This window comes from Marmota marmota, unplaced genomic scaffold, assembly GCF_001458135.2.
Source record: "Marmota marmota marmota unplaced genomic scaffold, marMar, whole genome shotgun sequence".
In the NCBI taxonomy this organism is placed as follows: Eukaryota; Metazoa; Chordata; class Mammalia; order Rodentia; family Sciuridae; genus Marmota; species Marmota marmota.
In genome coordinates, this window is record NW_026000196.1 from 3,038,922 (window position 1) to 3,064,068 (window position 25,147).

General features: G+C 34.4%; 1 protein-coding gene across 1 annotated transcript in view; it reads left to right on the forward strand.

Moving 5' to 3' along the window:
• Btbd1 (BTB domain containing 1) overlaps positions 1 to 23,668 on the forward strand; it is a 51,350-nt gene extending 27,682 nt beyond the window's left edge. Inside the window, exons 5-9 of the mRNA XM_015492974.2 lie at positions 5,760 to 5,957; positions 9,237 to 9,429; positions 16,260 to 16,347; positions 20,969 to 21,115; positions 21,905 to 23,668. Coding sequence (XP_015348460.1) covers positions 5,760 to 5,957; positions 9,237 to 9,429; positions 16,260 to 16,347; positions 20,969 to 21,115; positions 21,905 to 22,063 — 785 coding nt within the window. The 3' untranslated portion in view covers positions 22,064 to 23,668. The remainder of the gene's footprint in view (positions 1 to 5,759; positions 5,958 to 9,236; positions 9,430 to 16,259; positions 16,348 to 20,968; positions 21,116 to 21,904) is intronic.
• The last annotated feature ends 1,479 nt before the right edge of the window (positions 23,669 to 25,147 follow it).

Consider the following 25,147-nt stretch of genomic DNA (forward strand, 5'->3'; position numbering starts at 1 on the left):
TTCTCTCACCTGGATAATTCCAGGGGTCTCCTCTAGTCTCACTTTCTATCCACTGTTGATCCCATATGGTCCATTATTTACATAGCAGCTAGATTTTGCTTGTAAACAGTTTTTTTTTTTTCCCCCCTTTTTGGTACTGGGGAGTAAGCCCAGGTGTACTCTACCATTGAGCTACATACTCAGTCTTTTTATTTTTTATTTTGAAGCAGAGTCTTGCTAAGTTCCTTAGGCTGGCCTCAAACTTGGGATCCTCTTGCTTAAGCTTCCCAAGTAGCTAGGATTACAGGTATGTGCCACCACGGGTGGCTGAGAATGATCTTTATAAATCAAAAATTGGATTGTATTATTTCTTTGCTTCTATTGCAATTAGAGTAAAGTTCAAATTAAAAACTGATAAGGCTCCCTACATGATATAGCCAGCCTTCTATTAGTCAGGACAGTTTAGTCTTGGCTGTGTAAAAATAGACCCAAAGTACATACTGGCTCAAATACAAAAGTAAGCTTATTTTATACTCACATAACAGTCCAATGGAATGTCATAGTCAGCAGATGGCTATTTCTTAAGGCTCTGCCATTCCTTTGGGCCTGATTGTTACCTGTATCTTGCCTGCATATGGGAGAAACTATAGGCAGGGAAAGTACCCACATACTTAAAATGTTGGCGCTGAAGTTGTATGTTTAATTTTAGCCCTTATTTTGTTATCCAGAATCCAGTCACAAGATACCACCTAACTTGAGGAGAGGCTAGGGGGTGTAGACTTAGTTACATCCCAGAAAGAGAAAACATATTTTTGGTAAATAACTAGCAGTCACTACCAACATGTGACTGTCACCTTCTTTTCCCTCCTCATTTATGTTCTACATATACTGGCCAGCATTATTTGTATTTCAGTTCTTTATAGTTGCTATTCATTCTGATTGGAATCCTTTTTTCCCCCGAATCTTTGTATAGCTACCTGCTTTTAATCACTCAGATCTTAGATTGAGACCTAAGATATCTCAGACTTTCTTAGACACTTAAACAATCCTTTACTCTGATTTATTTTCCTTTTAATGTATATTGGTACCTAGGTATATGTATGTGTGTTGACTGTCCACTTTCCACTCCCAGACTATAAACTCCTTAAAGGCACAGATCTTAATTACCACTTATTTACCACTGCATCTCTAGCACTAAAGACAGCAGAAGGTTGTATGTGTTCAGTTAATACTTATTGACCAACTGGACTGACTCTAGAATGATGCTTTTCTTTCTCACCTTACAGTTTTCATTGAGTTAGCCAGGGAGATCCTTTCAGAACAAAAGGAGTTGGTTCAGATTATACCATTGTAGCAAATCATTTCTTGAGAACTGACACCCCACCTTTTTCCATGACACTTAGTATATTCCTCTGTTATAATTACATAACATTCCATTGTGAGTTTACCTGTCTCTTGCACAGTATGTTGTAAAGAATTTATGGATTGTTTGCATTATACTGAAGGGCAGGGACTAGATTGTGTTACTCTTAGCACCTGCACATTGTATCTGTTGATTTACAGATACTCTCCTTTGAAATAACACTGCTTACATCTGGATAACTTATATTGTTATATAAATAGCTCTTGCATTAGTCATGCCATTGGAGCCTGGGACTTTGGAAGAGTAAATGCCTTGCACATGGTAGATACCCTATAAATATTTGTTGATTTGAATTGACTCATGGTTGCTTATATTAAAATCCAGGATTATATTTATGAAACATAATCTGTTGTGTTACAATATTTATTAGACCTTCAGCTGTAATTTTTTATTTTACTACACCTGCCACTAGAAGACCTTGTGTCCCTCTACCTATTTCCAACCCTACAGGCCAGTTTCCTTGAAATGCATGTGTGAAAAATTGGGAATTACAGAGAAGTCTAGGAGCTGAGAGAAGGAAGGAGCTGGCTTCAGGAGCTATTTTATAACTGTCTTGATATCAGAAGCTTGGTCCTTTGTCTCTTTCTGATCTAATAATGATGACAAGGTTTTGAGAAAAGTTTCATTGATTTTCGAATAAAGGAAAAATATAGGATTTTCCCTGCCAGGGGGAACACAGGGCTTTTGAAAGAGGGATATAAGGGCTGGGATCCAAATATTATCGGTAGAGATTAGTAATTAGTGTCCACTGGGTGTCCTTGAGAGAGCTGTTGCTCCAGTTGGGTTGTTTTTATTCTTGTGAGTAGTGACACCCTTCTGGGCAATGAAGGACACAGTAGCCTAGCCTGGAATAAGAAAAATGTTTGTCTTATTTCCCTTGATAGGGAAGGTAGGTGAGAGGAAGGAAAAGGGGGTGGGTGAAATGTCAGTTTTAAAATAAGCCACCTGTGGTTGAGCAGCAAGGTTTATACTCAAAACATGAAGTGGACCCCTGTTACAGTCTTAGATTTGGGAATTTTCCTTTTCTGGGATTTGACCATGAGTTCCAAAGCGGGAAAGAGACAGCTTTTTGCTAAAGGAAGAAGATGTCACATTAATACAACAAAATGAATTTACATATGTTAAGGACAGTTGATGTGCTTCTTGTGTGTATGTGGCATAGTTAAATTTACTATGCGTTCTCTTTATTCAGGTTATTAGCAAACAAACATGTAGGTAGAAAGTCTTCTGCTTTTCATTGAATGATTAACTGTTAAGATCATTAAGTGTATTGCTTTTGGATTAAGTGTATTGCTTTTCATTTAATTTGTGAAAAAACTTCATAAATTTGCTCAGCTACAACAGAAAGAAGAAAGTGTGATTTAAAAAAAATTATGTTGAACCAATGCATTTTTAAAAACTTTTTTTAGTTGTAGATGAACAAAATACCTTTGTTTTTATGTGGTGCTAAGGATCAAACCCAGTGCCTCACACGTCCTAGGCAGGTGTTCTGCCACTAAGCCCCAACCTCAGCCCCAAACCAGTTGTTTTTAATATACTGTTGACCCCCAACGATGTTCTGGGAACTAAAGTCTTTGAATGTTAGCTATCTGTGATATTAAGTAAATATTTTTGACTTTTAATATATGAAGTGTAAATAGTTGCAAAAATCTTTTTTTAAAATTTTTAACTTCTAGGTAATTTAATCATATTAATGTTTTGTTTTCTGCTATATATAAGCATGCTATACTTTTTAAATTTAAAAATGTAAAAGTATAACGGTTAGATATTTTATACTAGTGCATAATTTATGTTAAGTTCTTTAGAGAATAAGTTTTATGAATTTACTATACATATTTACTATACTATATATTAAGAATCTTACTTTTTAAGAACCAAGATATTTATTTTGGCCATTTGAGAAAGACATCTAAAACTTTTTGCTTAATCTGTTAAATTATGTGTACTTGAATCAAATCTAGATTCTTGCACTTATTAATGCTTATTATAAGTAATAGTTATTGTACTTATACAGTGAAACACTCAGGGGTTATGAAATACTTATTATTTAAGTCTTTTTTTTAAGATTCTCTACATTTAAATGTGCAATTTAGGTAGAATTTGTTTATTTTTAGAGAGAGAGAGAGAGAATTTTTTTTTAATATTTATTTTTGGGGGGCTGGGGATGTGGCTCAAGCTGTAGCGTGCTCGCCTGGCATGTGTGCGGTGTGGGTTCGATCCTCAGCACCACATACAAAGATGTTGTGTCTGCCAAAAACTAAAAAGAAATAAATTTTTAAAAAAATATTTATTTAATTTTTTTTTTTTTTTTTNTCCGCCAAAAACTAAAAAAAAAAAAAAAAATTAAATAAATATTTTTTTAAAAATTTATTTCTTTTTAGTTTTTGGCAGACACAACATCTTTGTATGTGGTGCTGAGGATCGAACCCGGGCCGCATGCATGCCAGGCGAGCGCGCTACTGCTTGAGCTACATCCCCAGCCCTTAAGTCTTTTTTTCTCTGTGTGTAGGACTCTTGACTACTATGCTTTTAAAGTACTTACATTTATTTTTTCACGTATTTTCTCTTTGTCCCTGTTAGATTGCAGCTTATTTCATCCTAGTATGTTGGCCTATAAAACATTTTTGTCTTCTTAACTCACTGCTTCTGGGCTGCTGTTGCCTAAAAAATTACTGAATTTATTTTAATTTTGACTCTGATAAGAGGAAAAGAGTCTAAGTGAGGACCTGAGGTACATTTATACTTGGATGTCACATAGGGATTTTAAACTCAATATGTCCAAAATGAAACTTCAGTTCTTTCCCCTGCCCCAAACCTGTTCCTCCTGTAATCTTCCCCATCTCAGATAATGCCACTCTCATCCTTCCAGTGCTCACATTGCCATTATCCTTAAATCCTCTCTTCTATCACATCCCATATCCAATTTGTTAGGAAATGTATTGAGTCTTCCTTCATAATATATGCTGAATTTGATCAGTTTTCATCACATCCACTGATGCCCTCCTGGTCTTATCTTAGTATAAGAACCTCCTAATTGATCTTGCTTCCAACCTTGCCACTACTATAGTCTTTTTTTTTTTTTAAACAGCTGCCGGAGGATCCTTTCAGAGCAAAAACTGTCAGCTCACAACCCTCCTGGAATATACTACTTCACTCAGACTGAAAGCCAGATGATCTGTGGAGTGCTACATTTTGTACCCCACTCTCCATGTTTCTGGCCTCCTTGCCTACTTCTCTTTAGCTCACCCCATATTGCCTCATGGGACTCCTTGCTGCCTCTCAAATATGCCAGGCACACTTAGATTTGGAGTCTTCACACTCATTGTCCTGCAGTGCTCCTCTTTCTGGCTTACTTCCCCACATCCTTCAATCTTGATTCATATGAGGCCTTCTCAAACCATGCTATTTAAGATGTTTTTGACACCCTTACCTTGCTATTTTTACGCACATGTATTTAACACATAATTCTGTGTATTTAATCTGCTTCTCCCCAAAAGAGTGTAAACTCCATAAAGACAAGGATTTTTAATTTCTTATTCAACAATAAATCAGTGCCTGGAAAAAATATTTGCAGAATGAATGAATGAATTGTAATCCGTAAACTTTATAAATTTATGTGATAACTTGGAAGCTTTTTCTGTGGCTCATTCATTATTAATTATATTTGGGATATTTGAATTTGCTAAATAAATAGCATGAATATACAAAGAGATATCATATCTAAACTTGCATATATGGTGAGTAATAAATTGAATGTTATTGAATGTTAAGCTGGGTGTGGTGGTGCATGCCTGGAATCCCAACTGCTTAGGGAGGTTGAGTCAGAAGAATCCCATTTGAGGCCAGTGCACAATTTAGAGCCTGTCTCAAAAATTAAATTTTAAAAAAGGGCTGGGGGTGTAGCTCAGTGGTGGAGAATGCATGTGTAAGGCCCTGGGTTTCAATCCCCACTACCAAAAAAATCTGAATGTTAACCTTACACCAATTTCTTTTAAAAAAAGCTTTTTTTGTTGTTGTTGTACAGGGTATTGAACCCAGAGATGCTTTACCACTGAACTACATCCCCAACCCTTTTATTTTTTAGACAGAGTCTTTGCTAAGTTGCTGAGGCTGGCCTCAATCTTGGGATCCTCCTGCTTTTATTCAGCTTTCTCAATTGCTGGAATTATGGGTGTGTGCCACCATGCCTGGCTATTTTAAGATATAGAATATTTTAAGGCATAGAATCTATGGTTTTAATTATGTAACCTATTTTTTCATTGAGGTTTAAATACTTTGTATGAGCATGTCTATCAATATTGCTTTGTTAGAGAACAAAATATTCCTTATTTGATTTATTTTTGTATTTTATTTATAGACACACTCTGTGCTGTTCTAGAAAGAGACACGCTTAGTATTCGAGAAAGTCGACTTTTTGGAGCTGTTGTACGCTGGGCAGAAGCAGAATGTCAGAGACAACAATTACCTGTTACTTTTGCAAATAAACAGAAAGTTCTAGGAAAAGCACTTTCCTTAATCCGGTTCCCACTGATGACAATTGAGGAGTTTGCAGCTGGTAAGGCTATCACTTCACTAAAGGCCTGTTTAAAACTATTTTAATAATCAGTCTCCCTGTGCAAGAATGCTTACTGACTTCCAATTTAATTCCAGTGTTTTCTGAGAATATATTCTATATCTTTTCACTTATTTGAAGTTTGTTGAGACTTGCTTTATGGCCCACCGTGTGGCCAGTTTTAATAAAAACCCATGTATACTTGAGAAGAATGTATTCTGGGTTATTGGGTAGAGAAAAGTATGAACAGTCCTACACCTCTTAAATAAATTGAATAATCCTATATCTATGAAAAAAATATACTAGTGATATACAGATTTTCTATATATCTACTGTTTTTCTTTTTGTTTCTTATGCAGTTCCTAAGAAGTAAGTTAATAGTTTTGGTTGAGAAAGTCTCTCTTTTTGGTTTCATAAGTTTTTTTTTCTTTGTGTATTTTGAAATTATATCATTAGATGCAAATTTAGGATTGCTATATTATTATTATTTACTCTCTTTATGATATATTCCATTTTAAATCTAGTAAAATTTCTTGTTTTAATGTTTTTTCTGATATTGATAGTTTTACCTGGCTTTTTTTTTTTTAAGATTTTTCAAAAGGTGGACACAATATCTTTATTTATTTTATTTATTTTTATGTGGTGCTGAGGATTGAACCCAGTGCCTCACATATGCAAGGCAAGCGTTCTTCTGCTGAACTATAACCCCAACCCCTTTACCAGGCTTTTTTAAAAATTAAATTTATATATTCTGTATTTTCTCCATCCTTTTATTTAGCTTTGTTTTACATTATCTGTTTATTTTAGGTATCTCTTATAGACTACATTTTTTAAAACACCCAGTCTGACCAACAAACCTAGTTATTTGGAATATTTGATTGTTCTACCTTTATATATAGAGAGAGTTGTAGATAGATACAACACCTTTATGTTATTTTTTATGTAGTGCTGAGGATTGAACCCAGTGCCTCACACATGCTAGGCAAGCACTCTACCACTGAGCCACAACCCCAACCCTATTCTACATTTAATTACTGATATATTTGGACTCATATTGACCATCTTGCAATTTTTTTTTCCCATTTGTCTCCTCTTCCTCCCTTTCTTCCTTCCTTCTCCCTCCCTATCCACTATCTTCCTATGTTCTTTCCTCTTCCTTCTTTCCTTCCTTTCTCATTTTGGAAGAACCAAGTGATTTTTTTGTTTCTTTATTTTTCTTCTCTGTTTGCTTATTAAACATTTTTGTGTTGTTATTTTAGTGGATTACCCTTGATAGATAATATTTTTTTAAAAAATTCTTACTTGGTTTTAAATGTAAAATTTCCACTAGAACCTGAATAACTAACTATATTTAACTCTCTCAGCCTTTGATGCTACTGTTAACATGTATTTTGAATCTTTATGTATTTTAAAAGCCCTTAAGATATAGTATTATTGTTTTAAAGGTCAGTAACCTAGCGCTGTGGGTTATGGCTCAGTGGTAGAGCGCTTGCCTAGCATGTGTGAGGCACTGGGTTTGATCCTCAGCACCACATAAAAATAAAACAAAACAAAACAAAAAGTCAACCATTTAGATTTACAAATATATTTGCCCTTTTTGGTACTTTTCATTTTTTTCTATGTTGCCATGCTTCTACCAGAATTCCTTTAGAACAGGTGTGATACAAACAGATTCTTTCACTTTTTTTTTTTTTTTTTGGTCTAAAAATATCTTTTATCTTACCTTCAGTTTTGGGAGGATGTGCTTTTGGATAGAGAACTTCAGCAGTTATTTATCTAACATTTGAATATATAATTCTGTTCTCTTTTGGCTTCCATTGTTTCTAGTAGGAAGTGTAATTATTGCTTTTTGAAAAGTATACTTTTTCTCTGGGGTTTTTAAGGTTTCACATTATCTTTGGTCTTTAGCAGTTTGATGATGATATGCCTAAGTATATCCTTTTATATGATTTCTTGAATTATTTATTTTGTTTTTACTGCTCTATTAATAGTTACTTTGCTTTCTTTATGTAGTTACATGTTTTTCATGACCTAAAGATGACTTTTTTTCAACTAAGGAAATTTTTTCCTATAGGCTTGAGTTTTTGTGTCATCCTATTTATTATTTCTTTAGGACCACTAGTTGGCTGCATATTGATCTTTGCTTTTTAATCATGTTTTTTGTTTGTTGTTTTTTGGTACTGGGGATTAAACCCAGGGGCACTTAACCACTGAGCAACATCCCAGCTGCATTTTACTTTTATTTTGAGACAGGGCCTTGCTAAGTGCTGAGGCTGTCCTTGAACTTGTGATCTTCCTGCCTCAGCCTCCCAAGTTACTAGGATTACAGCCCTGCACCTGGCTTTTATCATGAATTTTAAACATTTTAATCCTTTTCCTTAGTTCTTTTCATTCTGAGAGAGAGGAGTGTTCATCCTCATCAGGTCTGGCATGCCAATATATTTTGTGTGTGATATTTGAAAGTTTTTTTTTTTTTTTTTTTTTTTTTAATTTCAAGTTTTAAAATCATGGGGCTGGGGATGTGGCTCAAGTGGTAGTATGCTCACCTAGCATGCGTGAGGCACTGGGTTTGATTCTCAGCACCACATAAAAATAAAATAAAGATATTGTGTCCATCTAAAACTAAAAAATAAATATTAAAAAAATAAAAATAAATAAAACCAGAAGAGTTTCCTAAACCAAATTTTTAGTGTTTTGAAGTTTATTACTTCAGTTGCTTTTACTGGCTTTGGAAGGGATCTCCTGAAACCTTTTGAGGAACAGCATTTATTCCAGGATAAGTTTAAGGCATTGGAATTTTTTTTCTTAGAAACTGTGAATGGAACAAGCAGAGCATATATAGTATGCTACTTCCACAGCTCTTTGGATCTTAGCTCTTACTTTATAATGAACATCTAAAATCTGGAAATAAGGCACTATTCCTTGTCTGTTGCTGAATGTATTCCATTGTTCAGATGGTAGCCTCAGATTGGCATTAGGTGAGTAACTAGCTGCCCTTGTAAGTAGTTCCCCATCATAGAGAATGATTCTTTTCTGGTGAACAAAAGTCTGTGGCACTCTGAGGAGTTGAGTGGATAGAAAAATCCAGAGATCTTTCTGTTTACCACAGGGTTTCATCATTTACATTCTGAATTTTTTGAAGCTTCAAATATATGTTAACATTACATATGCTAAGATTTTTCTGTTCTTACTTGACATCTTCTAGAATTGAATTCATGTTACTTAGTGGAGTATTAGTTTGAAATCACATGGCTTTTATTGAGATTTATATTTTTGTTTCAGGTCCTGCTCAATCTGGAATTTTGTCAGATCGTGAAGTGGTAAATCTCTTTCTTCATTTTACTGTCAATCCTAAACCCCGAGTGGAATACATTGACCGACCACGGTGCTGCCTTAGAGGAAAGGAATGCTGCATCAATAGATTTCAGCAAGTAGAGAGCCGGTGGGGTTACAGCGGAACAAGTGATCGAATCAGGTATCTATCATGTTGTGGATTCAAGTGGGTGGGGTAGCAGTTAGGGGTTAAGTTAATGAGTCAGGAAGTCATTAAGACACCCTGTTTCTTCACTGAATTATGAGCACTGGTCATCTCTTGGGGTTTAAAAAAAAAAAAAAAGCTTGAAAGGATTGGGTTGGTCCTTCTGTTACATAAAGTCTGTTTGGATCACCATTGCTGGTGAGTTGAGGTCTAGCCTCCAGTTGATCTAACACTGTTGTTACAGAATTAAGGTTAGTTTTAATCAATTTAACTTTATTAAGCTTAGTATAAGGTTTTTCTTTGAATAGATGTTACATGGACATATCTCTTTAAATGGGGGGAAATAAAGAATCATGAAAACACATACATAAAATCCTGTTGAAGAATTTTCTTTACTCTTCTGTATTTAGGTTAAATGTAAAAATAGAATCATTACCAATTTTGATAAAACATGCCTTTTGAATTTTCAGCTATTTAATAGCACTTTGTTATACAACTAGAAATTAATAACTTTGTAAAGTAAACCTCTAGTTGAGGGGGGACTGTTATAACTTTTGGGTTAAGACAAATTCAAAATGCATTCGTAGCCATTTATTACCCATTTATAAGAAGAATATATACTATATATAAAACCTTAGGGAATAACGACAAAGCTGCACACAAAAAGTAATGATTAACTACTTTTAGCAAATAAATTAGAGAAGAAATAAATGACCTAGCATTCAATCCTAGAAGTTAGAAAAGGAATATCAAAAGAACCCTAGAAAAGAGAAATAGGTAAATATAAAGAAATTAGTGGATTAAAAATAGGATTGATAAGTCCATAAGCTGATCCTTAAAAAGATGAATAAAAATAAATAAACCTCTGGCAGAGGTAATTAAAAAATTCATAATTAGAAATCAAAATGGGAATATAGTCAATTGCTGAGATTTTTACTTTAATTCTGGGTTTACTCTGTGCTAATAAATTGAACATCTTGATGGAATGGATCATTTTATAGGCAAATATAAATTATCAAAATTGACTGAAGAGGAAAGCCTGAATAGACCAATTACCATGGAAGGAATTAAAAGTTATCAAAGAACTGTCCCTTCACAAGGTTTTTACAGGTGAGTTTTTACCAAACATTCAAGGATCAGATAATTTCCTTGAGCATTAAAAGAAGAAAATTCTTCTTGGTTAATTATTAAAGGAAGCATAACCTTTCTATAGGAATCTGATAAGACAAAAAAAATTCTAGGTTCACTTCACTTACTATGTAGAACAAATTCTGTATAAAATATTAGCTATTTAATCTGACAGTTCCTTAGAAAAGCAATATTATATAAGCATATTAAATAATTTATTTGAAAACTGGAAAAATGGCTCAATGTTAGGAAATGTATTAATATAACTCATCCAAGTAGCATACCAAAAGATAAATAATTTGATTTCAATAGATGTCAAAAAGGTTTTTGATAAAAATCCCCCCCTTTTTTTAACAGATATAACTATAATAGATGAAGTCTAAAAGAATGTTTCTTTACTACAATAGGCTATTGAAGCCTAAAGATAGGGATACCTACTGTATCTGCTATTTTTCATTAGTTTTACTGTAATTCTGAATTGTTGCAGTCATAAAGGATAAAGAATTTAGAGCCTTGAATATTGGAAAGGAAGAGGCCTTTCTCACAACTCCATCAAATCTGACTATTATAATAAATATTTTTGTAATTTCTCTTTTATTAACCTGAAATGAAATTCATAGAATGCTTCAAATATTTTTTTTAATTTGATAAATGGCCAAGTTATAATATGAAGAAGTAAATGTAATTGGTAGTAAAATTAAATATGTAAACATGATTTGATTGTGTAGACTAAAGTAACCTGATACAGTACATATGTATCATCATGATGAGATGGCTTCAGCTGCAGGGTATAGGTGTAGTATATTAATTGTCTCACATACCAAGGTTCTAAATAAAACATTTGAGTTAGTCCTGTAGATTCTCATTTCCGTATTTGTGAACTCACCTGCTGGCTAAAATTTGTTACTCTAATATCAATACTCAGAGTGATTTCTTAGATATTTTCAGCCAAAGATTTGAGTTGTCAGTCCAGCATGTTCTCAGGAGAGATGAGACTTCACAAACTTTCCTACAGGATGAAGAAGGTGGGGCAGTGCACTTAATGCAACAAACTGGGTCTTGGGCCAATTAGATGGGGTTTGAATCCCAGCTATGGCACCTGTTAGTGAGGTAGCCTCAAGCAAGTTACCTAACACTGCTGAACTTCATTTTGTCTTTTGAATGAAGAACGTACAATCTACTAGGATGCCTTGTTTTTAGGATTCAAGTTTATAACGTATGTGAGGGGTATGTGTGTGTGAATACACATATGGGTAGTTTGTGTGCATATATACATATGTATACACATACATACACATGTGCTTATAATTTCCCTGGTAGCAGTGGTTTAGTATTTGGTAATTCTGTGTGTACAGTAGCTTTGTAGAACATAACTACCACAAATAATGAGAACAGACATAAGATTTCCTCTATTTTTGTGGTAGTTGCCTCTTGTAAAAATCCATGAACACTAAAATTACACTAAAAATCTTTGATTTATAAATAAAATGGAATTAGGTTCAAGGTTTATAGTTTATCACCTACATGAATTCTGGCATGACACTCGCCGAATAGTGGGTGTTGAATCCAGGGGTGCTGTATTACTAAGCACATCCTTTTTTGTTTTTGAAATACCATCTCACCGAGTTGCTGAGATTCTCCAAGTTGCCCAGGCTGCCCTTGAACTTGTGATATCCCTGCCTCAGCCTCGGTATAACACTTTTTGAAAGTTGATTGGGATTCTTTGTTATAGGGGACTGTTCTGATTATTATAGAAAATTGGCTGCTTGGCTGGTAGTGCCCCTAAATTTGTGTAAGAGAGTGTGCCTCCTTGGAGGTAGAACTCTTTTTAAAGAGATTAGTTGGTCCACTTAACGTCAGGATCAGCTAAAAAAACAATTAGAATCAATAAAAGAGCACAGTGGCCAACTTATAAAATGTATATTTGAAAACTGTTGTTTCTGTATGTTATCAAAATTTAGTCACAAAGATACAAATAATGGTGGTAATTGTACAATGATGTGAATGTACTTAATACCACCGAACTGTACACTTAAAAATGGTTTAATTGAGCTGTGGTGGCAGATACCTGTAATTCCAGTTACTTGGGAGGCTAAGGCAGGAGGATCCCAAGTTCAAGGGCAGCCTGGGCAACTCAAAATAAAACAAATAGGGTTGGGGATGTAGCTCAGTAGTAGAACACTTACTAGCATGGGTTCAATCCCCTGTGCCACCAAAAAAGAAAAAAAAAAACAGGTTAAAGTGGTACATTTGCGTATATTTTACCACAGCTATAGTATTGAATGAATATTTTATTTCATATTTTATTATAATCTCTTATATTAGTATGTTATTTATTATATTGAATATTACTATAATATTGTGAATAACCCCATTCACAATAGTAACAGATAATATAGAGTCTCTCTATGAAGGACTAGAGAACTTCAGCTTGAATCAGACTTTGATAAGGACAGTGTCTTCCACATTATCTTGTGTATGTTAGCCAATTCCTTTTAGAGGTCACATGTTTTTGATAGGTGGAAATAGCTTGGCAAAATACAAATCTGGAAGAGTAAATTTTCTTTAAAAAAACAGTGATACAGACCACACATAAAGAAGTATTATAGATCTATAAGAAGTTAGTGTTGAATGGAACAGACTAAAGTTCAAAAACCAACCTAATATTAATGAGCTTAATATCATACAGCTAAGGAAAGAATTAACTACTAGGAAAAAAAAAGTTAGATCCTTACTGATCCCATGTACCAAATTCATGTTAATTAAAACTTTATAAATGAAAATACTGGAACAGATGTATCTTTACTATAAGGATGAGGTAGGTGACTTTATATTTGGCATAAATCATAATTTGGCTACAAATAATTGAAAAAATTTTTGTTAAAAATTACCATACAGGGCTGGGGATGTGGCTCAAGTGGTAATGTGCTCATCTGGCATGCGCGGGGCGCTGGGTTTGATCCTCAGCACCACATAAAAATAAAGATGCTGTGTCCACCGAAAACTGAAAAATAAATATTAAAAAATTCTCTCTCTCTCTCTCTCTTCTCTTCTCTCTATCTTAAAAAAAAAAAAAAAACCATAAAGTTAGAACATAAATGACAAACGTGAAACTTTTTGTAAGGGATATTACCAACAAAGCATAAGTAACTGTATATAACGTGCATTACAAAGATAAACTCACCAGTATAGAAAATAGAGAAAAGCACGTGAGTGGATGTTTCATTAATGAAAAAAATCTAAGGGGCAGAGAGCATATAAGCAAAAGTTTTACGTAATTACTAATCAAATGGAAATGGAATTTGTCAATTATCATTTTCTCAAAGGCAAGAGGAAATTAATGGTAATGATACAAGTGAGATAGAAATGATCTGTGCTCTGGGGCATAAAGTGTTAATCTTACTAGGAAGCAATCTGACAATATTTATTTAAAGCCTTAATGCCTTTTATTTTTACCAACAATTCTAAGCATTTATTCTAAGAAAATAATGATGTCTTTATAAAATGACCTAGCTGTAAACCATGGCAATATCATGTAGTAATTATAATAACTGCAAATAACTTTATTCAATAAGAGATTGGTTAGATATAGTAAATCAGTAGTCATTTTTTACGGTTTTACATGAAAAAGAGGTATGTGTACAAAATATCTGTGTGTGTGTATATTATGTGTCTCCTAAGATGATTTTTAATATATATGTTCATAGGAATAAGTCTGAAAAAGAAATGTAAAGAGTTAACAAGGGTTATTTCTGGATATACAGATGCTCTAAAATTTTCCTTATTTGTTTAGCTGAATTTTCAAGGTTTTTTGTTTGTTTGTTTGTGCTAGAGATTGAACCTGGGGCTTCAAGCATGCTGATAAACAAGAGCTACATCACGGTCTATTTTCTGGATTTTTTTTTTTTTTTTTTTTTTAGTATTTATTTTTTAGTAGTAGTTGAACACAATACCTTTATTTTATTTATTTTTATGTGGTGCTGGGGATCAAACCCAGGGCCTTGCACGTGCTAGGTGAGCATTCTACCTCTGAGCCACAACCTCAGCCCCTGGATTTTATATATATATATATATATATGGTTATAGTTGGACACAATACCTTTATTTTTTTTTATTTATTTTTATGTGGTGCTGAGGATTGAACCCAGGGCCTCGCACGTGCTAGGTGAGCACTCTACTGCTGAGCCACAACCCCAGCCCTTTTTTCTGGATTTTTGAAAATAGAATTTATTGATTTGTATACTCTTAAAAAAATATTACAGATGGGTGCAGTGGCACATGCCTATAGTCCCAGTGATTCAGGAGGCTGAGGCAGGAGGATTGCAAGTTCAGAGCCAGCTTCAACAACTTAGTGAGGCCCTAAGCAACTCAGAAAGACCCTATTTCTAAATAAAGAAAAGGACTGGGGATGTGGCTCAGTGGTTAAGCACCCCTGGGTTCAATCCTTGATACCATAAACGAAAACTATTACAAATAATTTTGGGAAGAGGGGGCGTAGTGCTGGGGATTGAACTCTCTCACGTGCTGAGCAAACACTCTACCACTGAGCTATTTGCAGTTTTTTAAGGTGGTCTTTTACACTGTAGAGCATGATAATTAAAGAGAACTGAATTTGATCCAAGCAGATGTGGAGATGTGTCCCACTCAGTTCTGCCACACTTTTTGATTTGGGCAAGTTAATCTCTCTAAACGTCAGTTTCTTTCTTTCATTCTTTCTTTCCTTTTTTTGTTTTTTGTAAGGGGTTTTACTATTTTGTCTTGGATGGTCTCAAACTTGTAGGACCAAACAATCCTTTTACCTCAGCCTTCCATGTGAGTGGGACTACAAGTGTGTGTCACCTAACATGGCTAAAATCTGTTTCTTTAGCCTCAGGAATTTAGGATAGTAAAAATAGTACAGGAAGCTAGTGTTGTATAGGGCTGTTAGGATGATTATAGGAAGTAAGTATTGTAAGAGCTGAAACTCGGGGCCTGGTATATTAGGAAGTACTCATTAAGTGGTGCTGGTATGCTGGTAGTAATGATAATGGAAATTGTGGCTGAAAATGTTGAGAATTACTTGCTTTGAATCACAGATTATCTCAGTTCCATATGTACTTAGTTAAGAAAAATTAATAAGAAATATTAATTACTTCATTTTATAAATGTATAAAAACTGACACTTAGGATCAAACTGCTAATAATTGCTAATTATTATAGGTATGGAATCCTTATTCAAATCCACCTGTTTGAATTAGGTCCTGTCTCCAGCCCCTCTACTATCAGAATTATTTGTTACAGCAGCCTGCTTCCTTCATAACTCTTAACCACAATTTATAATGATTGCTTATTAGGCCACAAAGCCAATAGGTATAGAAGCTGTGTGCTGTTGACCATTATTCCCCGTTGCCAAGCCCAGAACCTAAATACAGTAGGCCCTCAGTAAATATTTATTGAGATAATTGTCCTAGTTTGGAATGCTGGGGCTTCAGATTCTGCTTAAGATCCTGTTAAATTCATATTCCAGAAAGATTTTTTTGTTGTTGTTATTATTGGTTTGTTTTAAGTAAACACGTTATTTCCAAAGATAATCAACTTGTGATAGTTTTCCTTTTTATAAGCAAAACTAGATGTTCCAAGTAACACTTGAAAAAATTATAAACCTTCAGAATAAGAACACTTACAGAATTGTTATTTTATATTCGGTTTCTCCCTCGTAGGTTCACAGTTAATAGAAGAATCTCTATAGTTGGATTTGGCTTATATGGATCTATTCATGGTCCCACGGATTATCAAGTGAATATACAGGTACTATTTCCCTCCATAATTTATCATTTTGAAATGTAACAAACATGTAATCTTACAGTAAAATATTCTCTTGGCAGGAGTCCAGATTTTAGAACGATTATCAAAGGAATTAGAAAGCCCATTATTAGCATTTTTAGCCTAGAGATTTATTTTACAGTTGTTCTAAAAAATCTGGTTTCAAAAAAATAGAGGTCCTTCATTGAAGCATTTAATGTTAACAGGAGCGCTCCTTTGTCCAGGAAACCCATTAGTACTTCCTGCTGTGCATTAACTGTCTTAAAATGTCTTTCTGCTTTTTTCGTGATATTTTGAACTTTAGGGCCTTGAAACTATCTCATTACTTCCAACTACTATGAACACCTCTTCACTTATCAGACCCTCCCTCATTCTTTAGGTCGACTATACTTGATTCTTTCAGATAGGGCACTATTACCTAATCTGGAAAATACCTCTTTCTTCCCCTATCTTATTAATAAACCAGTGTTCTTTTGATTCCATACCCCTTTTAGCAAGATTATTTTTGAAAACATATTTGCAAACTAATAGGCAGTACTGGATTTTGTATACATAAATGAAAACAGAATATAAGAAAAGGAAGTAAAAAATGTTTCAACTCTTGTTTATCAATAGAAAATTTCTGCCCTCTCTGAAATGTTACTAGCGTCATTTTTCATAGTAAAAACTTTGGTAAACTTTGTGATCAGAATGCATTATTGGCTTTTAAAATACTAGCTTTATACTTTGTGACTATAACAGTTCAAAGATCTGGTTCAGTGACAGCTAAAAATGATACCTCACACCCTCAAAAGAGACAGACCTTGCTTCAAATGGAAGATTGCATTAGTCACTGTACTAACCCAAATCATTATACTCATTTTCTAATCCTATCCACTAAGGTTTCTAGTGAACTTCACTTGATAAATTTATATCATTCATGTGAATTTGTTGTTGTCACATACCAGTTAGAAAGTTATATTTTTTAATAAACAGGTTTTAGACTCACTGAATTATTTATTTGTAAGGTTTTTCAACAGGTTAGAAAAGTAATTTCCATGGTGTTTTTTTTGTTTTTGTTTTGCAGTACAAGTATCAAATTTACTGGAACTCTACCCACTAAGCTGCATCTTGGCCCTTTTTTATTTTGAAATAGAATCTTGCTAAGTTGCTGAGGCTACTGAGAATTTGTGATTCTCCCATTTCAGTCTCCCAATTAAATGGGATTCCAGGTGTGTGTCACCACATCCAGCTTAATTCCATGATGTTTAAGTACAGAAAAGCCTCAGCAAATCTTTGAAGAGTATAAAAAAAAAAAAGATTTTTGCATTTATTCCCCATTGCACATTATATACATTATGAAGTCTTAAGAGCCTGTCTAGTAGAATCCCTAAGCCCAGTTTAGCAGATTGGATAATCTGCAGGCCTGGGGTGGTGGGGTGGGCAGGAGCAAGGGGAGCCAGGGCTCCACTGTGAGTCTCTTTGATTCTAAAACCCCATCCTCCCTTTAGCATACTTCATGTATTACCTAAGATACCAGACACCTCACACCTCACCAGGGTGTTTGGGTTATAGGTATATTAAAATGATGAAGTCTAAATACTATGAATAAAATTACTAGAAATGGAAGTTCTCTTTATTTTCTTAACCCTGTAGCTAGTCTTCTGTACTAGAAACACTACTTCTAATTCCCTATTGCTTTGTGACAGAAGTGGCAAACAAATGCCTCCAGGGCTTGGGCAGATAATTTTAGTGGAGACAGCTGGCCTGGTACAAGAGCTAATAGGGATAAGCAGGGAAATGAATTGTTTAAAACACTACTTAGTTCCTATTAGTAGTTGCAATGTGATAATAAAAGCCCGAGGATGCTAAGAAGCCAGAAGTGTGGATTTTTATATGAAATCTCCATCTTCCATTTTTAGTGTTAATCAATAATTTAAGGGCAGGGAAAGTGGCTCAAGCGGTAGCACGCTCGCCTGGCATGCATGCGGCCCGGGTTCGATCCTCAGCACCACATACAAAGATGTTGTGTCTGCCGAAAAACTAAAAATAAATATTAAAATTCTCTCTCTCTCTCTCTCTCTCTCTCTCTCTCTAAATAATAATAATAATAATAATTTAAAATCTTTACAAACACTCACACCATGAAGGCCAAACAAAGCTAGTCTGAAACTAAATTCTGGTTCTTAACCAATTTACAATCTTTGCCTTAACTTTGTAGGCAAGGCCCATTCCTCTAAATCAGTATGTTTCTTCTATATTAGTAAGTTTGAAACAGGAGTATATAATAGAAACACCTAGGGGCATTTTCATAATACCTATCCTGGGTCCTTATTCCCAGAGATGAGGTATTGAAAGAATAGTATGAACTGTTAAGTAGAAGGTATGGACATAACTGATGGCATTTTGTTGTAGAAGTTAGTTGTCTTCACCTGTTTGTTTTGTGGAGAGGCACTTTACCTTACACTTCAAAAGGAGAGCCATGTACTTCTTAAAACACACCTTTGGCAGTATTCTTTTACAGTGATGAAGATCAAACCCAGGGCTTTGTTCATTCTAAAGTGCTCTAACATTGAGTATACTCCAACCCTAAAACACAGCTTTGGATCAGTTCAGAATACTAGATAAAAGTACCAAAGTCTTGTGTTAACTTTGTGTTAAACATAGCAGTGAGGACATGTTGGTTTGGAAGATTTTAAAACCCATTGACCCACATACACTATATTATTGGCTTATACAATATATTGACTCTGTGGACCATTAAGGAAAGATACTAAGTTTCTAGGACTGTTAAAGTTATGTCATTTAAAGTCTCTCTCACTGCATCTCAACTTCTAGTAGTCCAATAGACAGCTTTTGGAACAGCAAGTCTGTAAGTAGGTTCATGGAAATAGTTGCAAGCATGTGTTGAAAATATATCCATGTACTACTAATAAATGACACTTTATTATTATTGCTTAATGAATTGACATTTTCAAGAGATCTTTGTCTTCATTTTATAGGAGATAAAAAGGTTACGTGAATTTCTTGTTGTCCTGTTTTGGGTGGTTTTAGAGATTGAATCCAGGACCTTTCACATGATGTGCAAATGTTTCCCCACTGAGTTATATCCCCAGCTCATGAATTAGCTTTGAAGTCAGTTAGAACTGCCTGGGTTTGACTCTTACCTCTCTCGCCTACAAGGTGTGATATGGACAGATCTTTCCATTTGCTCATCAGATTTGACAACAAAGTTATTATTATTTTTTTAATATTTATTCTTAAGTTTTAGGTGGACACATTAAAATGTGTCCATTTTTACATTTATGTGGTGCTGAGGATCAAACTCATGCCTTGTGCATGCTAGGCGAGCACTCTACCACTGAGCTACAACCCGCAGCCCGACAATAAAGTTATGATAAATACTTTACAGTTTGGGGAAGACTCTTTGAGATGATACCTGTAAAGTGATGTGGTCATTGCAATAACATGTTGTTGCTGTTGTTTTGTAATTAGGTAAAGCAAGGTTTTCCCAAATGAATGGATAAAACCAAAGCTCAGAGAAGTAAACTGGTTTGTTCTAGACTGCACTGAAAAAGCCAGGTCTTGTGTCTTACTGCTTTTTTCCCAGGCACTATCATATCATGTCTTTGTTTTTGTTTTTTAATTTCAGTTTTTTATTGAACTGTGATAAACACACAGAAAAGTGTTTGTGTTTATAAGGGGCATAAATGGCACAGTTTTTACAAACTGTACATACCTGTGTGACCAGTATCTGATCAAGGAACAGAACATTACAGCACCTGGGGCCTCCTCATGATCTCCCCCGGTTCATCTCCCTGCAGAGTGCCTATTGTCCTGATCTCCCATCACATAGATCGCATTTTGCCTATTTCATTATTACTGGTTTCATCTACCATATGCAGAAAGGCAGATTTTCAAGGGCTGTTCTGCACTTGCTGTTCCCATGTGTGGAAACCCTTGCTCATACCTGGTAAGCTCTGACTTGGGTTTTTAGAATCTGCTCCATGGAGTTTCCCCTCTTGAACAGAAGCAGTTTTTCCTCTGTTTGGCCACTTTGAATTCTGCATGGCTCTTTCTGAATTGGCTGTACCCTGAAGCTCCCAGAAAGCATACTTGATGCCTTGCACAGTGCTTGGCATAGCTGATAGAATGAAATTGAAGGGACAAAATGTTTACATTTTGAACATTCACAAACTTGATACTTCATTTAAGGTCATTTAAACTTTGATTTCAATAAATAACTCTGAAACAGAAAATGCTAAAGGAATTTTCCTAGGGACACAGGTTAGCCAGAAGTAAAGGCTCATTTCCCTCAGACATCTAAAATTAACATATTCTAAAAATCTGCATACCAAGCTGTGTGTGTATCTTTTATGAAAGACCCCCTCTCCTATAACCAGCCCCAGTTAATCAACATTCTCCTCATCCTTAATGTGATGAATAATAAACAGCCATTTTCTGACAGCATGCTTAAAAACCATCATTGGTGGTTAGAGGTTAAGTAGAGAAGGACTAGAACAGAGGTTTAATGGTCTGTTCTGCTACTCTAAAGGCTTCATGTTCTTTTCTACAAAGCTTAAACATAACTTTAACTTAAACATAACTTCTCTTTTAAAAATTACAGATCATTGAATATGAAAAAAAACAAACCCTTGGACAAAATGATACTGGATTTAGTTGTGATGGGACTGCTAACACATTCAGGGTCATGTTCAAAGAACCTATAGAGATCCTGCCCAACATATGCTACACAGCATGTGCAACACTCAAAGTAAGTGTCATTCAGAATGTTCTTGAGGCTGCACTGGTGTAGCTCATGGTTTCACGCTTGAGTGTGTTTTACAATGTTTTAGAAGCTGAAAATCACTGACAGTAGACTCTGTTAAGAAAAGGGGTAAAAGGGCTGGGGCTGTAGCTCAGTGGCAGAGCACTTGCCTAGCATGTGTGAGGCACTGGGTTCGATCCTCAGCATCACATTAAAAATAAATAAAATAATTTTTAAAAAGTGGGGGTGGGGAACTGGGCATGGTGGTACACACCTAAGATAGAAAGATCTCAAGTTCCAGGCAAGCCTGGGCAACTTAGTGAGACCCTGTCTCAAGATAAAAGAGCTAGGGATTTAGCTCTGTGGCAGAGTACTCCTGGATTCAGTCCCCTAGAAGGAATATGGAAGGAGAAGGAGGGAACACAGAGGAAGGTATCTGGGAGCTAAAATATCCAGCTCCTTTAAGAAGTAAAGGAGTACTTCATTGTATCCTTTCAGCACCCCATTGTATCCTGAAAGAAAAGTTCTTTTTAAAAAGTAGCCCCTTATCTGAGGAAACTGAATATTTGACAGAAGATACAGTAATTGTTTTCTTAAACCTTTTCACTACTCCCCTAATGACTGAGCTCATTGATTAGCTTTTTAGAAAAACTTCATTTTTCATTAAATGCCTCAGCATAAAATTTATATAGGAGCTATAATGAATATTATAGACCATTGATCTAATTACAACATCATAGTAACTTGAGTGCTTATTTAGTGAAAATTGCTAATAAGTCTTTTATTCTCATTTAGGGTCCAGATTCACACTATGGCACAAAAGGATTGAAGAAAGTAGTCCATGAGACACCGGCTGCCAGCAAGACTGTTTTTTTCTTTTTCAGTTCCCCTGGCAATAATAATGGCACTTCAATAGAAGATGGACAAATACCAGAAATAATATTTTATACATAATCTAGCAGTATAATACATCTTGGCTAAATAGTACCGTGCAATCTAGTCTCAAAGTAGAAACACCTGACCACAAAACAATGAGTTTGAGTGTCATGATTATTTATAATTGTAAAATAAGAAACAGTTTAGTTTCTTAGAGAAATTAGAAAAATGTTAATCTAAATCTCTGCATGATTTAAAGGCAGATTTTCAATTTTCTTATCACCTTAGGGGAAAAGATAACTGGGTTTAATTGTGTTTAAAAAAAAAAAAAAAAAAGCTCAGCTATTTCAGCTTCATCTTGTATAATTTCATAGATCAGCTAACTTATGGTCTTTCAATAGTTTTGAATTGAAAGATTCTTGTTATTTATAACAGTTTTGGTTTTTTTCTGTTTTTAACTATTTTGAAGGTTAAAGGAGATGAGGTGGGTCAATATTCCTACAGAATTCCTATTAACTCAAGTAACTAATTTCATTCAAGTAACTAATTTCAGAAAATTAAGAAAACTAACTTTATATTTGGGGTTTTGAAATATCTGGTTGTTAGCATTTGGAATAATGCTAAAAATAAGGTCTAATAAATGCCCAGGAAATTTTTCAATGTATTTACAGAAAAGGATATTTTGTAATAGTATAGTAATGCATTACATAGTACAGTTTTACAACAATAAATGGGAGTTTGTATAAATTCACAATAATGTGATATAAACAAAGGATCTAAAGGAATACTCTTAAGACTGAATTCTTTATCACTAAACTGTACCACTGTACCTGTCTATTTGTATGGGGGGGATGCCGCTGATAATTCCCAAGATTGAGATGATGATGGTGATGATGATCAGTTAAACAGACATCAGTTCAACATTGTGATAATCACATTACAGTAAAAAATGGAATAAAATATGAACATTTCTAACAACTACTTTGGAATTATAGAACTATCCAACAGGATTACTGCTTTCTGTCACATACATAATTCTATCCAAGAAGTAAAATATGTTTAATATTTGTGACTTCATTAACTGGCAGCATCTATATTAGAAGTGGATATGAAGTATATTTGGCAGAATGACATTTATACACTTTTATATAAAGCAGAATTTTAAAATAAAAATGAAATAACATTTTTCCCCTGAAAGTGATTATCTTATTAAAAACTTAAGTGTCATTAAGCTTAAGGCATATCAGATAGTTGTGGAAGATGATTAAAAATTAAAATTCTTTTAAGTATCAACTTTAAAAGAATTTTTAAAAAATAATTAGGATATAAAATTTTTCATCAAAAGTAATATTTTATTTTCAAGAAAGTCGTGAGGTGTGTTGGTTGTTGAGGCCTCTGGAATACCTATGGGATGTGTAGTTCTGGTTAACAAAAGATGAACCGGGAAACAATCTGTAGTAGTGATTATAGAAAGTACTTCTGCCTTAAAAAGTATGATATGCCAGAGACAAGGTAGTGTTTTTGATGTTTGAAGCATTTCATATGCTTCATGTGTTGTACTGAACTATTGTAACTGAATGTAGGCCTGCCTGGGCTGGTACAAAAAATGGAACAGTTTAATGACATTGGGACATCACCTGGAATTTTTAAAAAATAAAAATGTTTATTAACATTTTACTATTATTATTTGTCATTTGTCTTTTAAAATTTGATGTTAGACACCATTTTGGAGCAAAAGTTTTAATTAATTGACTGTAACTTTTAATTTACAGAAGTAATGAAAGACAAAATAGGAATGCTTTTACTGCTGCCTAAATGCAAGTCACAGAAACTACTACATAACAATTACTGCCATCTGTTTCTTGGTCACTTTTTTTTTTTTTTTTTTTTTTAGTTATACATGACAGTAGACTATATTTTGACATATCATACATATATGGAGTATAACTTCCCATTCTTCTGGTCACTTTTTTGTAATCTCAGGTTTTCTCCCCTACTTAAAAAATAGGAAGTAAAGAACAAAGAATGTGAAGAAAGAATCTTGTTTTTCTTAACAGTGTTCTAATCATCTCACAATTGTTTATTAATTATAGTGATATGAGTTGTTACTTAGCCTGTTGAAGGACTTTATTTTATTTTATTTATTTTTTTGGTAGTACTGGAGATTGAAACCAGGCACGCTTTACTACCAAACTATATCCCCAGCCGTTTTAAAAATTTTGAGACAGGATCTCCCTTAAATTACCTGGGCTGGCATCAAATCTGTGACCTTCCTTCTCAGAGAAGCATCCAAATAGCTGGGATCAAAGGTATGCACCACTAGGCCAGCTACTTTACAAAATACATTCTTGTTTCTCAGCATCAATGTAAGAATAAGATTACTATACCCATTTCATAGGAAAAAAAATGAATGTTTGAAAAGGTCAGTAAATAGTACTAGATGGAATTTAAGCTCACTTCTATCCCCTAAGCTACAGAGGAGGAAAATGTTGCATCCCAAAAGAATTCCTGATCAATCTGTAGTTAGGGTAGAATATAAATATTAAGAAAGTGTTGATATTCTAGTATCTACCCAACAAATTAAGGTGAATTATTTGCATTATCAAAATGTTTTTGGTCCACATAGTATTATCTGTAGTTTTAAAGGAGGTGGGAATCAAGATCTTCTAGATAGACAATTCTTCTAGAGTGTTAAAATAAGACTTTAAAGTGTGGAATATTACAGAATGTCTGATATTTTTATTTTATTTTTTAGTTGTAGTGACACAGTACCTTTATTTATTTTAATTTTAGGTGGACATATTGCCTTAATTTTATTTTTATGTGGTGCTGAGGATCGAATCCAGTGCCTCACGTGTGCTAGGCAAGTGCGCTACAACTTGAGCCACACCCCCAGCCCCCTTTATTTTATTTATTTATTTTTATGTGGTGCTGAGGATTGAACCCAGGGCCTCGCATGTGCTAGGCGAGTGCTGTACCACTGAGCTACAACCACAGCCCCTAGAATGTCTGATATTTATTTGTTATACTTCCCTTTCTAGTGTCTTCAAACAGCTTTCTATGTCTTCCAGTTATACAGATTCAAAATCTGGGAATTGTCCTTGAATTTAACAAAAAGCACCCTTCACAGGAGGGAACCATAGCAATCCCAGCTCCAGAGAT